This window comes from Solanum verrucosum, unplaced genomic scaffold, assembly GCF_900185275.1.
Source record: "Solanum verrucosum unplaced genomic scaffold, falcon-dt-bn FXZP01000060.1, whole genome shotgun sequence".
In the NCBI taxonomy this organism is placed as follows: Eukaryota; Viridiplantae; Streptophyta; class Magnoliopsida; order Solanales; family Solanaceae; genus Solanum; species Solanum verrucosum.
In genome coordinates, this window is record NW_026020129.1 from 8855175 (window position 1) to 8868476 (window position 13302).

At 31.3% G+C, this 13302-nt stretch overlaps 2 protein-coding genes and 1 non-coding gene across 3 annotated transcripts; all 3 read right to left on the reverse strand.

Annotated features, from left to right (window-relative positions):
- LOC125826571 (molybdenum cofactor sulfurase-like) lies at positions 1–1971 on the reverse strand. The gene has a single exon (XM_049505922.1). The coding sequence runs from the start codon at positions 1827–1829 to the stop codon at positions 18–20; it is 1812 nt and encodes a 603-aa protein (XP_049361879.1). The 5' UTR covers positions 1830–1971; the 3' UTR covers positions 1–17.
- Positions 1972–4053: 2082 nt separating this feature from the next.
- TRNAL-AAG (transfer RNA leucine (anticodon AAG)) lies at positions 4054–4134 on the reverse strand. Its single transcript has one exon. It is a non-coding gene; the product is annotated as a tRNA-Leu (tRNA).
- A 1713-nt stretch (positions 4135–5847) lies between these two features.
- On the reverse strand, positions 5848–10398 carry LOC125826577 (protein HOTHEAD). Its single transcript, XM_049505927.1, has 5 exons — positions 10092–10398; positions 8872–9513; positions 7964–8355; positions 6745–7310; positions 5848–6071 (listed from the first exon to the last, which is right to left on the reverse strand). Exons 1-5 carry the CDS (start codon positions 10162–10164, stop codon positions 6014–6016), a joined length of 1731 nt encoding a protein of 576 aa, XP_049361884.1. The 5' UTR covers positions 10165–10398; the 3' UTR covers positions 5848–6013.
- Between the last annotated feature and the right edge of the window lie 2904 nt (positions 10399–13302).

Consider the following 13302-nt stretch of genomic DNA (forward strand, 5'->3'; position numbering starts at 1 on the left):
AAAAATAAAAATTCAATCTACACCTCAATAGTTGTTTGATTAAGTGCCTTATATCTCCATTTCTCTTTCTCTACAAAATCAGCATCCAAAAATCTAGCTATAAAACTCCATAACTTATACAAATCTTCAAAATTTGTCAACATCCCAATTGAAACACTAATAACTGATACACCAAAACTCATTTTCTCCTTCTTCTTATTATTATTATAATTATCACCATCACAACTCTCCAAGATTGTGTTTTTTTCATCATCATACATTTTTGAAAACCATATATGTTTCAAAAATGCACAAGAAAGTGATATGTTGTGTCGATCCGCGAGCTTTTGAACTAGTGTTGGATCAATCTTTTGGCCTTTCCAATCAAACACATTGAATGACACAGCTGGTCCTCTATTGAAATGTATCTTTGATCCATAGATTTTCACTAAAGGATGATGAATATCTTCAGTATGAGGATGTTGAAGACGCGTTAACGCGTTTATTAGCCAGTTTATAAGGTACCTTGCTCTGCTACTTGTTAGTATTAGGCCGAGTTTATCAGCATGATCTAATCCTCTGCATTCCAAGCTTGTAGTTGTCGTTGAAAGAGTCTTCTCGTTGGATTTGTTACCCCAATTCAGTATTTCGAATAATGTCTTAGGTTCTTGATCAGACACTTGTTTGATTTCTTGGAATTCTGAAACAGAGTTTTCTGATGAAATTGAAGAAGAGGAGTCGTTTTTGTGTTCAAATGATTTCGCGTCTACTGGAACAAGACGAATAATTCCCAAACTAGTGGATGATTTGTTCAACTGTGATATGGTTGAGTTTTTCACGAACAAACAACAAAAACCAGAAGGATTTTCACCAAACACTTTGTAGAAATTGCAAATGAGAAAATCAGGTTGAAAAATCGACAAGCCTAATGTTTCCATGTCTTTGGGACCTAAAGCAGATGCTTCAAACACGACATGCCATCCGTTTTCTTGTGCAATATTCATCCATTGATACGAATATCTTGTTCCTGTTACTTTAGACTGAAGAGGGAAAACAAATAACCCCTGTTTCTTCTTGACACTAAGCGTTTTTCGCAGTTTTCTTGAATTGATTCTCAAATTAGGCCATGAGAACTCTGCTGATACCACTTTAGCCCCTTTTTTCTTAGCGTTATCGATCATCCCTTCCACTGCTTCATTTTCGTGATCGTAAACAGTAAGGAGGTTAGGATTAGACTCAAAGGGATAAGAGTCAGCCAAGAGCTTAAATGCAGAAGATTGGTTAGCTGTAAAGACCATTGAGTAGTCATGGTTAGAGAGATTCATGTATTTCATAATCCTTTTCCTCATTTTACGTTCTATATCTGATTCTTGCCCTCCGTAGAGCAATTGAGTAGTTAAACTCACTGACTTATACGAAATGTTAAAGAAAGGCTCGTTGTGAGTAGGAGGAGGAGGAGGGGGTGGAGCAGATGATGAAGAGGCGATTGAATCGTGAATTGGATGAGATTTGATCATGTTCTGTTGTTGGTAGTAAGAAAAAAGGCCATTTCCAATGTAATCAAAACAAACATGTTTCGAAAGAGTGAGGTGATAGTATTCGTTAGCTCGAATTTCATCAGCAAGATTAGTCTGACTGTAATGTGGATGCGCTTCTTGTAAGTTGGCAAATAGTTCTGCACAAGAAGGCAAACACTCATGGTTAGTAAATTGGGAATTTGGCTGGATGGATGAAGCAACTGCATCGATGAATTCGCGATGACAAGTGATGATTATGCCGATTTTAGAGGAGGGATTTTTTTCTCCATGGGAATTCTGGCAGCAAATACAGTTGAAACAAGGTGATTGCATTCTTGATTTAGGATTCTTTTGGTCTTTTTCTTGGCCTTTTTGGTTTGTTGCAGCCTGTAGGAAGTTATGTGCAAACTAAATTGAGTTGCTATTTAGACAAGTCTAGAGGGAAAAAAAATTGATCTGTCCTTCCCAACTTAGGCGTCTTAAGTTGTTAAATATGGTATCAGGGCTAGGCTCATCCCAATTTGTCATTCACCGATGTTGGATCCCCATTATGAGTGTTCACACTCCAGTTGAGGTCTGGTCGTGCGGGGAGTGTTAAGAAGTTCCACAATGTAAGGGATGAGAAGTCAGTCTCCTTATATGGACTTGGACAAACTTTTTTTACATGAACGAACTTTTGGGTTGAGTTAGGTCGTGGTGCCATATCTTAACATTAATTGGATAGGACACGAAATTTAAGAAATAAAGATATACTTTTGAATCTCGTGATCTTAAATCAAAGATGTGTGTAGTCCTTTTTGGAATGACCAAAAAGAAAGAAACACTTTTTTTGGAACATTTAAAAAAATTGTAAGACGGTTAAATTGGAACGAAAGGAGTAATTTCTATCTCAACTTACAATGACCTAACATGTGTTTCTCATAGGTCATTTAGTTCTATATTGAAATTTAATTATTAGACTTGGTCAATCTGTGAATAGTCACTACATAAAATCATTACTTTTCTGATTAAATACTTGAAAGGGTCTTTAGTCTTGCCGATTAATACTAATCTTGACAGCTTAAATGCCTCAAAATTTCCATCAAAATAATCTTATAAGATTATATTAGCATCCAACAAAATGTGTGACCAACATAGGTAGAGCCAGAATTTTTAGTTTGTGACATATGAACATAAGATTCTACCAAAATTCATTTGATTTATGGATTTGACGCAATTATTTATACTTATTTAGTGAATTTCTCGATACATATACATATATGTATTGAATGAATCCGTAACGTGTACTCTAGGTCCTCCCGTGTGGAAGTAGCTTGGGAAAAATTTGCTGGAAATGTCGATTAGCATATGCAAAAAGAGCAAAAAAACAAGGATTTATGCTTTTTATAGTGGCCAGCACTATCAATCTATTTTCCATAGAAATTTCAGTAGAATGTTTTTTTCTAAAATAAAATAAAATTCTTGGACTTGTTGTTTAACGTGGTCACTTTTCATTCCAAAATTCTATGTTGTCTAGTTGCTTTCAATCACCATAGTACATTTATATCCCCACCAATAATGTTAGTTATTACATTTTCTAAGAAAATATCATTATTTTTTTGGTCAAGTTAGTTTTATAGAAGTTTCTTGAGATAGTGGTTCAAAATAAATGTGATCTAGTTATGTATATACGTTTATTTATTTAATTTTAATCGTATACATTGTTTAAACGAAGATTAAGTTTAATCTACAGAATTTGTTTTAAATCGTTTATGGTACTGAATTAACATGCTATACAAAATATGTAAGTGGCAATCGACTATGCCTCAATTCAAATTAATTAGGGTTGAAAAAACTATCCAATAATATTATTAAAATTAAAAAGTGATAAAGTTTAGATTGATATATAGCTGTATTTTCATTCTTGCCGTCTGGGCGGTTGATACTATATAATATAATGCCAAGTTTCCTATGTGCAAGAGTTACACTCTATAGACTTGATCAATACAAGAAATATTTTGTACACACAGCTAAGTGTGAGTTGTATGATCCAACTAGTATTTAAAAAAATATAACACTAATCAAGAAATTTATAATAGAGTTTTTTGACCAACAATAAAGTTATATAATCGAATCGCAGAATCAACTAGTGATGCTTGTGTTGCCTATATCACACTTCACCCCTGATGTGTGATCCTTCTTCAAACTATATGTATACGCGAGATGTTTTCTACACCGAAACCTTTACACAATTTTAGTTTTATCTTTGGGTACCTTGTGAAGAAGGAAATTGCTAGTTTTAGTAGACTAAGTCAACTAGCAGGTTGTACAAGGCAAATATTGCATAACGGATCAATAGGGTCATGTAAAGCTATCAATCTCTTTCAAGTCTAGCATGCATATGGTCAAAAAGTAGTTAAATCCTATTTGGTGTAGACTGTGCTAATGAAAAATCTAGTAATTAAATTGATTGGTAAATTATTCAAACATGTAAATGAGAATAATTTGAAAGGTAAAATATATGGTAAATGTTAAAATTTAAAAAAAAATTATAAGCGAAAAAATCAAAAAATAAAAATGTTGAGAGTGGGATTTGAACCCACGCCCTTTCGGACCAGAACCTTAATCTGGCGCCTTAGACCAACTCGGCCATCTCAACATTTATTAGTACATATACCACGTATGTATATATTGTCAACATACATAAATCTCATTAGATAAAAAACCTATTACTTAAATACACTATGTAATTAGGTTAGTCACACAAACATGTCCAAGAATTATCAAATATTTGTAGGTTGTTAAACAATTTCAAGCTAGCAATTAAAACCCTTCAAAGCTCCAAAAACTAACAAATACTTTTAATGTTCGTTTCTAATTAATTATTTTGACCTCGTAGTTCAGATTAAGCTATATAATTTGAAATGAATAAAGTAATAGAGTAAAACGTATTTACATGATTCTCATGTATATAAATTACCAAATGATATATATGAATCGAAGTAAACTCATGAAAAGATCCTATTTAGGCTAATTAATTAATCAAACGATAAACCATACCAACAATAAATAAATAAATCACCCAACATAAAGATCGTCGATTGAGCCACCCTTTATTATGCCAATTGGAATGCATTTTCATAATTCTTCTTCTTCTCATCATATAAACATAATTAAGCAGAAGCAATCATAGGGCAACTCTCCTTTGGCAAATTATATTTATAATCATATATCTGCCAAACGGAGAACTGCCCTACAACTGCTTCACTTAATAAGTATACCAATAATAACATATTCAGTACAATCTTATAAATGAGAAATGTACACTTATTATACTTCTACCTCATAGAGATAGTCAGACAGAGATTATTTCCGATCGAATTTGAATGTTTTATTTGAACCACCTCATGGAAATGATGAGACAAATTTATAGGGATATACAACACTTAGTGGCTGCACTAATGAAATTGGATATGCCATTGAATTATGCCACAATAATGAAGGATATTTTCTTATGATGCCTCCTACTTTTGAGTCCATGCCATGCAAATTATCTAGAGATGATCATGATCTTTCTCTTTATAAATCTCCAATGTTAATTTAGATTCCACGTACCATGATCTTATACTATTAATGTTGACAATATAATATAATTAAATAGTAATAGAAAATGTATATTCACGCTTTAAAGTTTTAAATGAGATGATCATATACTTCAATACTTGAAATATTTCTCTCTGAACGAATATAATTATACAAAACACTATTTTTATATCATCTGGCCACCTTATTAATTTATTGGTTGTAAGAGGTATTAATTTATTTTATTTTTCAAGATCACATTTAGTAATATATATATATATATATATATAATAACTTTAATTATTTGCGGAATATATAAAGAAGGATAGCATTCCCTTTAACAGAGCAGAGATGCTTTAATTAGGAGTAGGTGGCAAACAATCTTTTGCTCTTTTGAGGTATATCCTTTGTAATATACTTTCTCCACACTCAAATATATCTATATTTCCTATTCTTGATTGTACACTAAAATACTCGTAGCTAATATAATTTTTTATAATCTATCGTTAAATAACATTACTGATGAATTTTTATGATTTAATTAGAGAGTTGTCCATTGATAATTAATTCTTGTTTATTTAGTAGTAAAAATGTGATCTTTCAATAGAGTCCATCAGAAATTGGTTAGTCAGAAATGTCTTTTCAAATGGTATTCCAACAGAAATGTTCATTGAAAATTCATGTAGAGGCGAATATAAGATTTTGAATAAATTATTATGTCGATATGAAAGATTTGGATTGAAAGAATAAAAATAATAGCTCATAATTCATTCTATATTCTCAAGATCAATAATTAAACACAAAACATATTATTACTGAAATTATTGGGATTATTATTACAGAGAATGAAGTCAATTAACATTATATATAGTGGTATTATATATTCTTAATTAATCCACTCTCATTCATAAACAAAAGGTAACAAAAGAAGAAGAAACGAATTTATGATCAATTAATTAATGATTTGACTCCTCTTTAGCAAGTCTCTCATTCACTATCCTTACTCCCATATACCTGCACATTTTCCAAATAAATAAATAAATAATTTAGTAATCATCACATCTTAATTTCAACAACTTATAGGACTTTGGTATATAGTTTAATTATTTTTTTCTTCCTCCGTCTCTATTAATCTGGTGGTATTAGATTGAACTCAAGAATTTTAAAAGAAAGATTTTTTTTTCCGACCAACAAATTATGATATAAAATTTATATAGTCATAAATCGTCTCAATAAGTATAAAATGAGATGTTAAAAATTAACTTGTTAATAAATATAAAAAATATATCATTCTTTTTCTGAAAAAAGAAGAAGAAGACAGTCTGGTGCACGAAACATTCCGTGTTCAATTCAGGGAAGAGCCACACCTCAATTAAGTCGTATAATATATAGAATCAACCTTGATGCAAGCATCAATGACTGATTCCACGACTCGAACCAGTGACCTACAGATCACGTGAAAACAACTTTATTGTTGCTCCAAGTTTCCTTTTCAAATGTGTCATACTCTTTCTAACTTACTAAAAAAAGTGGCTCGAACCGGTGACCTATAGATCACAACGGAGATAACTTTACTATTAACTCCACGGTTCCTTTTCAAAGATGTCACACTCTTTTAAACAAACTAAAACGAAAAAAAGAGTCATATAAATTAGAACAGAAGGAGTATAAATTAGTAATTACTAACCTTCCAAGCATCATGACAGTGGCTTGAGGATTAGTACCAGGAGAATAATTAAAAGTTGAACCATCAATAACCCTCAAATTATCAACACCAATAACCTTATAATCTTGATCAACCACATTACCAACTTGACACCCTCCATGATAATGCCAAATTGTCATAACAGTATCTTTACAAAATTGTTCCAATGAGACTGAAATATTGTCATGTTTAGGCAATAAATTGACAGGGGCACTTGCAGTCAAATTAAGTAATGCTGGCAATGAAATTGAGTCATATCTGAATTGTGAAAAGGATTTGGACTCAATTATATTTTCTATAACTTTGAGTCCATTTACACATCTTTGTAAATCTTCTGGCTCTTTGAAGTAATTAAATGTTATTGATGGGTTGTCATTCGGGTTCCGGGTTCGGAGCTCCAAATGTCCAGTGGATATTGGGCCCATTATTTTTTCTAATATGAATCCTCCTCTAAATGCTGCTGCATCTAGTGCATTCATTGAATTTATAGCCTTTTCTAAGGCTTCTGGTGTTCTTTGCTTTGGTGGCACTGTTGATAGCTGTCCAATCTGAAAGAAAATGGCTATTTTTTAAATATTGTACTAAAATAAACATAAAGGACTATAATGGGCTTCACTTAGGCCCATTTAACATTAAGTTAGAGAAAGTTTGGGCCTCACAAGAATATACATACATTTTGTAGTATGTAGTATAACTTATGTATACCAATAATATACCATGTATTTTAACATAACTTAATCTTTCATTATTAATAATCTTATTATAGTCTGTTTGACCAAAATTTTACTTATTTTGAAAAACATTTTAATTAGAAGTTCTTTTTGACAAAGTATTTTCAAAGATTAACAGTTGTATTTCACTAATCAATTTGCAAAGCAATTTTGCTAATATTAGAACAATAATTTGTGCTTGACCAAGGTTCCAAAAGTGTTTCTAAGAAAAAGTTAAATCATTTTATTGTCATTATATAGAAAGATTTCTATTGATACTATATTATAGACTACAACTTCAAATTAGAAAAGGATTTAACTTATATGTACCGATAATGTCTTAACTTTTATGATAAGTTACCAATCTTATTTTCCAGGTCACTACACCTATATATTACGAATGATAAACCGTATATATTAGATAGCTTGATGCTCTAAAATATATGTATATCATTAGTGTATATAAGTTAAAATCACGAGAAAAAATTTACCTTCGGGGAGAACATTCCATAATCACTCTGACTACTACGATAACCGGAGAAATTCTCGCCGGAGGCAGCTTCAATATAACTTCCAAATCTTGTAATACCCACAACTTGTATAAGAGAAACTTCAACAGGTACAGGTGATGGCACAAATATTGCATTCATTGGGTTATCCATCATCCTTTGTCCAACATTGGGCTGGTCCAATACAACTGTAATGTTATGGGCCTTTAAATGTTCTGATGGGCCTACACCACTTAACATTAACATTTGTGGGCTTCCAAGTGCCCCAGATGATACTATTACTTCATTCATTTCTCCTCTTCTTAAATATGCTTTGTGTTTTTTTCCTAATGCATCTCTAAATATTACACCATGAGCTTTTGGTCTTGATAATCCTGCACAAAGTACTACTTTATTAATCATAAATTAGAAAAAATAAAATGAACTTCATTAGTTAATCTCACGTAAACAATGTAACCATCTATCCTGACTTGACACGGAGTTTAAGAAAGATAAAATACTAACTTTTGAAACATATAGTCTAAAATAAGTCATAATTGTTTGAGTGACTACAAATCATCTCATTAAGCGTAAAATATACATTTTAAAGTTAAATTATTGCTAATCTGACTAAATGATAAGTATGTCATATAAATTGCGATGGAGAGAGTATATTACACTTGATAAAATGTTCTTATAGTCATAGAATTGTCATGACATATTTAAGTATGCTTTTGATACGTGTCAAAAGTCTAGTTTCCATAATGTCACGGACAATGTATACAGGGTTTTTAGGGATCACAACCCTTTATCCATTTTTCTATCGTAATTTTATATCAAGTCAAATAGTATCACATAAATAAAACGGAATTCTAATTTCTTTTTCTTTATTTGCATGAGAATATACGTACCTCTAGTTTTGAACATGATTTTGTGAACGGTAGCATGCAAAAGTAGAGTAATTCCACTAGGGTTAGCATACTCAAGTAGATCGGCAGCCGTGTGCCGACGTCCGGCGGCATCGAAAATCGTGCCCCCAATTTTAGTTCCATTAATATGATCATACGTAAATCCATTGTACGGCACCACCCCTGACTCCACAAGACCGTCGCGCACGGCGGATTGCCACTGCCTCACCGGCGGCTGAAACGCCACTTTATTTTCCACCCAAACATACGATTCGTTCACCAGCTTTCCGTCCCATCCAACACTGCTCACATACTTCGGGCCGGCGCGTGAGTAAAATCCGGCGTTTAAACAACTTCCGCCGCCCAAAACGCGTGCACGTGCGTTGATTACACCGTCCTCGGAAATGAATCGCTGAGATGGCGATTTCGGTGAGAGATCGGAAAGTGCAGATCCGAATGTCGATAAATATGTGATATTAGGATTTCCGTAAGGCGAACCGCCGCGCTCTAGTAGAAGTACGTGGTACTTCTGAGAGAGCGTGGCGGCTAATGGGCAGCCGGCGGTGCCGCCGCCGATGATTATGTAGTCGTAATGTGATATCTCCGGTGCTGTAGTTGCTTGGCGCATAAATGAGTAATTTGGAGCTGCAAATTTATACAAAAAGAGTTTAATTTTTTGTAAATAAACAAAAATGAATTTAATTTTTATGCCATAAAAAAACTTTAATTTTAAAATATTAAGTTGATTACGTTTATTTAACTTCAAAAATTATTTAACGGACAGAGTAAATTAAGGAATGATATAAAAAAGATTTATACAATCAAATTACTTTTACAATAATTACAAGTAATTAATTAGCTTGCTACAATACTACAAGTTAAACTACATTTTAACAATGTAAAAGAAAAGTTTTAAGTTTTAACCGATAATGTATATATATAAACTTAAATTATAGGTTAAATTACATTAATAATATAAAAATTCTTTACATTACTAGTATACATAAAGTTAACTTATACAAAAGCATAAATTCTTACTTTTCGATTTAACTTGAATTAATATGTTAATACGCTAGAAATTCCTACTAACCAAACAAAAAATAAGTATTCACTTACTATTAAAGCGTTGTCACACCTCTGCTATTTTTAACATAACGAAATTTATCAATCATTATATTTTTATGGAATTGCGAAATTACTATAAGGGGTAAGAATTTGTTTACCTTTTTCAGAAGAACAAAATCCATGAAAGAGGAAAATTCCAAGAAGAGCAGCAATAATCAAATCAAACTTCATTGTGTTTAATTAATTTAATATCTTTAATGATGATAAGATTGATGGAAAAGTAGAAAGAAAAAAAGATGTTATATAGTAAAATTCAAACAATTTGGACGGCAATAAATTTGGAAAACACAAAATGTTCCTTAGTAGAATTTTCAGTATATATTTTTAAGGAACAAGAAAATGCAGGAATTGTGAATTCTTGAATATTTGGAGAAAGAAGTAGAACTATATAATAGTGATTTGGAGAATTTATTTAAAGGAACAAAGAAAGTGACTAGTTAGGTCCAAAAATATATGTGTATAATTGGAAAAAAGAAAAAAAACTACATATTATAACTACTATTTTATTTATTATGGTAGTAGATAAGGCAAGGGAGAGGGGGAGAAGGTAGTTGAAGATTTTAATTAAATAGGAAACATCTTTTTCTCTTTTATTTTCTTTCACATAATACACATTTGTGTGAGGGACATTATAGTTATAATAATTATTGGGAAAGTTTAGATATTATAAAATTTATATTTAATATAATGTGAGGGGGATTAAACTAACTCATAAAATTTTGACTCGTCAAATCTATTTAGGTTTGGATAGGTTAATGACTTGTTGATATACAATTTAGATGGATCTATATAAGAAACTTTGTTTAAATATTTTTAAAATAATATCTTTTATTTATTATATTATATATAGTCATAATATAAGAAAAAATGGTTTTATTAAGTACTCAATTAAACAAATGATTTAAAACATAGAATCTATTTAAATTGACTTATTTTAGGTGTTTTTAACCCAAAGTAACTTGTAAACACCTTTGTAATGTTTCAGTAGGATTCAAAAGGTGCTTATAAGCACTTATTTTTAAGTCAAAAGTTATAAGTTAAAGATATCTAACTTACGACTTTTGGCTTATAAAACAGAAGCTATAAACCCATCCGAACGGGCACGTATATACTAGGTGGGTTGAATTATGACCAAATATTTACCAATTTTAGATCAAGTAACTTTCGAGCGTGTCAATGACACGTTCATTTATTAACTCAGTTCATTTTAACATGCCTAATTTCAATTCAATCCGTCTATTTAATACCATTAATATTAATGTTGTGTCTAATTTATGAATCTTTAACTTGAACTATAGTCTCAATGATTATTTTTTATAAATAAATATACATGCACATATTTTTGCTTGACCATAGTAATTAGATTTCTACAACACATGTACATTGATTTTACTAATCTACTATATGAAGGTAGTATATAAGTTTTAGTTGTTAGCGGGGATTATAAATTTCTCTTATCAACCACGAAATAAGTAAACAAACAACTTTTACTATAAAAAAAATCATCGTGAATCTTATTTAATGACAAATTAGTGAGGATTATAAGAAAATCTCGTTCATTACAAGTCGTTATCATCGATGAATTTCATAACTAATTTTAAGTGTGATCTATGTAGGGTATATAGGTAAGGGGTAGGTTTTATTGTTTTAATGAGATATTGTAACAACTGTTTTGAGTAGCTGAAGATTATAATGAGAGAAATTAAACTCACCAATATTTCCATGTAGACTAATTCATCTTCAACCACATAACTCAATCTCTCTCTATTTTGAGTTTGAGGTCACAATGCATTTATTAATTATTGTTCATATTTTATGTTTCAACCAACCTTGTTTTTAAAGGCGTTTGATGTTCGGCCAGTTTTCTCGTACCTCGACTAATTACACCCACCAACAAGATAACTCTATTCATCAAAGCTAAAACAGATGAGAAGAATCACCTAGTGTTTTTTGTCTCTGCTGAGTTTTGAACCGCTAAAACCTTCAACCAACCTCTTTTCATTAATACCAAATGCTATACTAAATAAAGAGTGTATAGATTGGCGGTGAAATACTAATTTTTTTCATCTCTAATTCTTTTCAAGGGTCCCAATTTGAAAAATGACAATTGAAAATAAGTCATCAAAATTTATGAATATGTAGTCAAGTTTTATTGGTGTCTAACTAGTACAACTCAACTTCCAACCATGAATTGTAGAGCAACAAAAGATCTAAATTGACCACACAAAAAATAAAGGTTGGGGGACCAAATATTATTTAATACAATCTTAATTGGCTTCTATAAACTTATATTACTCTATTCATACACTTCTACAAAGTTGTCAACTCTAAAATGTAGATCAGCTTTTTTGTTTTTTGTTTAAACAATACATATTGTAAATCCAAATTAGTGTCGTGTATGGCAAAGGGAAAACGTTCCCTACTAGAAATTTTAAAATTTTGAGAATTCAAATTCGAGACATCTAATTAATGAGAATACTGTGTATGGTAAATATAGACCAGTTGAACAATTGTCCCCTTCCAATACGGACTCATTGAGCCAATGCTAAAGAAGTTGGATAACTTCAAATTTCACAATTTTTATGTCTAAATCCAGCTAACGACGTAAGAAGTCGATACTAGTTCCATGAACCTTCTCGAAAGGCCATGATCGTCATACTAAATTGGTGGTTCTTTTTTCTTTTAAGCATAGTATTGTCAGTTTGTACGAGGACAATTAAAATTTTTGTCAATTAACGACACAAATAGTTGGCAGATTGACCGTCGAAATTAATTAAATGGGGTAAGCTAGGTTGAGGTGGCACGTAATTGCTACTTCCCATCGTAGTGAAACTTTTTTTTTCTAAAAGAATGACATAAGTCTGAAGTATTAGAATATAAAAAAAAATGTTGTTCCTTTTAAAATAAACCAAAAAAGAAAGGAGTAATTTTAACCGCACCATACATCGACACCCTAGCTTAGGATAAGAGTTTTACATTGGCAAAAACAACAAGAGATTTGAGCTCAGTTCAATCTGCTAGTGGTTATTGTTTGTTCTAGACTTAGGCTCGCATGTCTTTAAACAACAACACTAAGGATTAAATTTTATTTACTTATATACCCAATATCTCTGTCAGTATTGATTCTCATCCCAAAGCTATGGTGTCACATCATACCTGTGTTAAATACTTACCCACATCCAATGTTTAATCGGACCAAACAATTTAACCACAATAATTGAATGGTACAAAATTAAAGTAAGAATAGACACTATCTACTCATAGTTAAAGAAATAAATGTGTGTATAAAAGCCAGTTGTCTTGCATTTT

Bases quoted from the DNA above. Each gene is read 5' to 3' on its own strand.
- LOC125826571 (XM_049505922.1), bottom strand. From the start codon at position 1,829: ATGCAATCACCTTGTTTCAACTGTATTTGCTGCCAGAATTCCCATGGA.
- LOC125826577 (XM_049505927.1), bottom strand. From the start codon at position 10,164: ATGAAGTTTGATTTGATTATTGCTGCTCTTCTTGGAATTTTCCTCTTT. The intron at 8,356-8,871 runs GTACGTATATTC...TACTTTGTGCAG, and splicing joins AATCATGTTCAAAACTAGAG to GATTATCAAGACCAAAAGCT. The intron at 6,072-6,744 runs GTTAGTAATTAC...GAAAATGTGCAG, and splicing joins ACTGTCATGATGCTTGGAAG to GTATATGGGAGTAAGGATAG.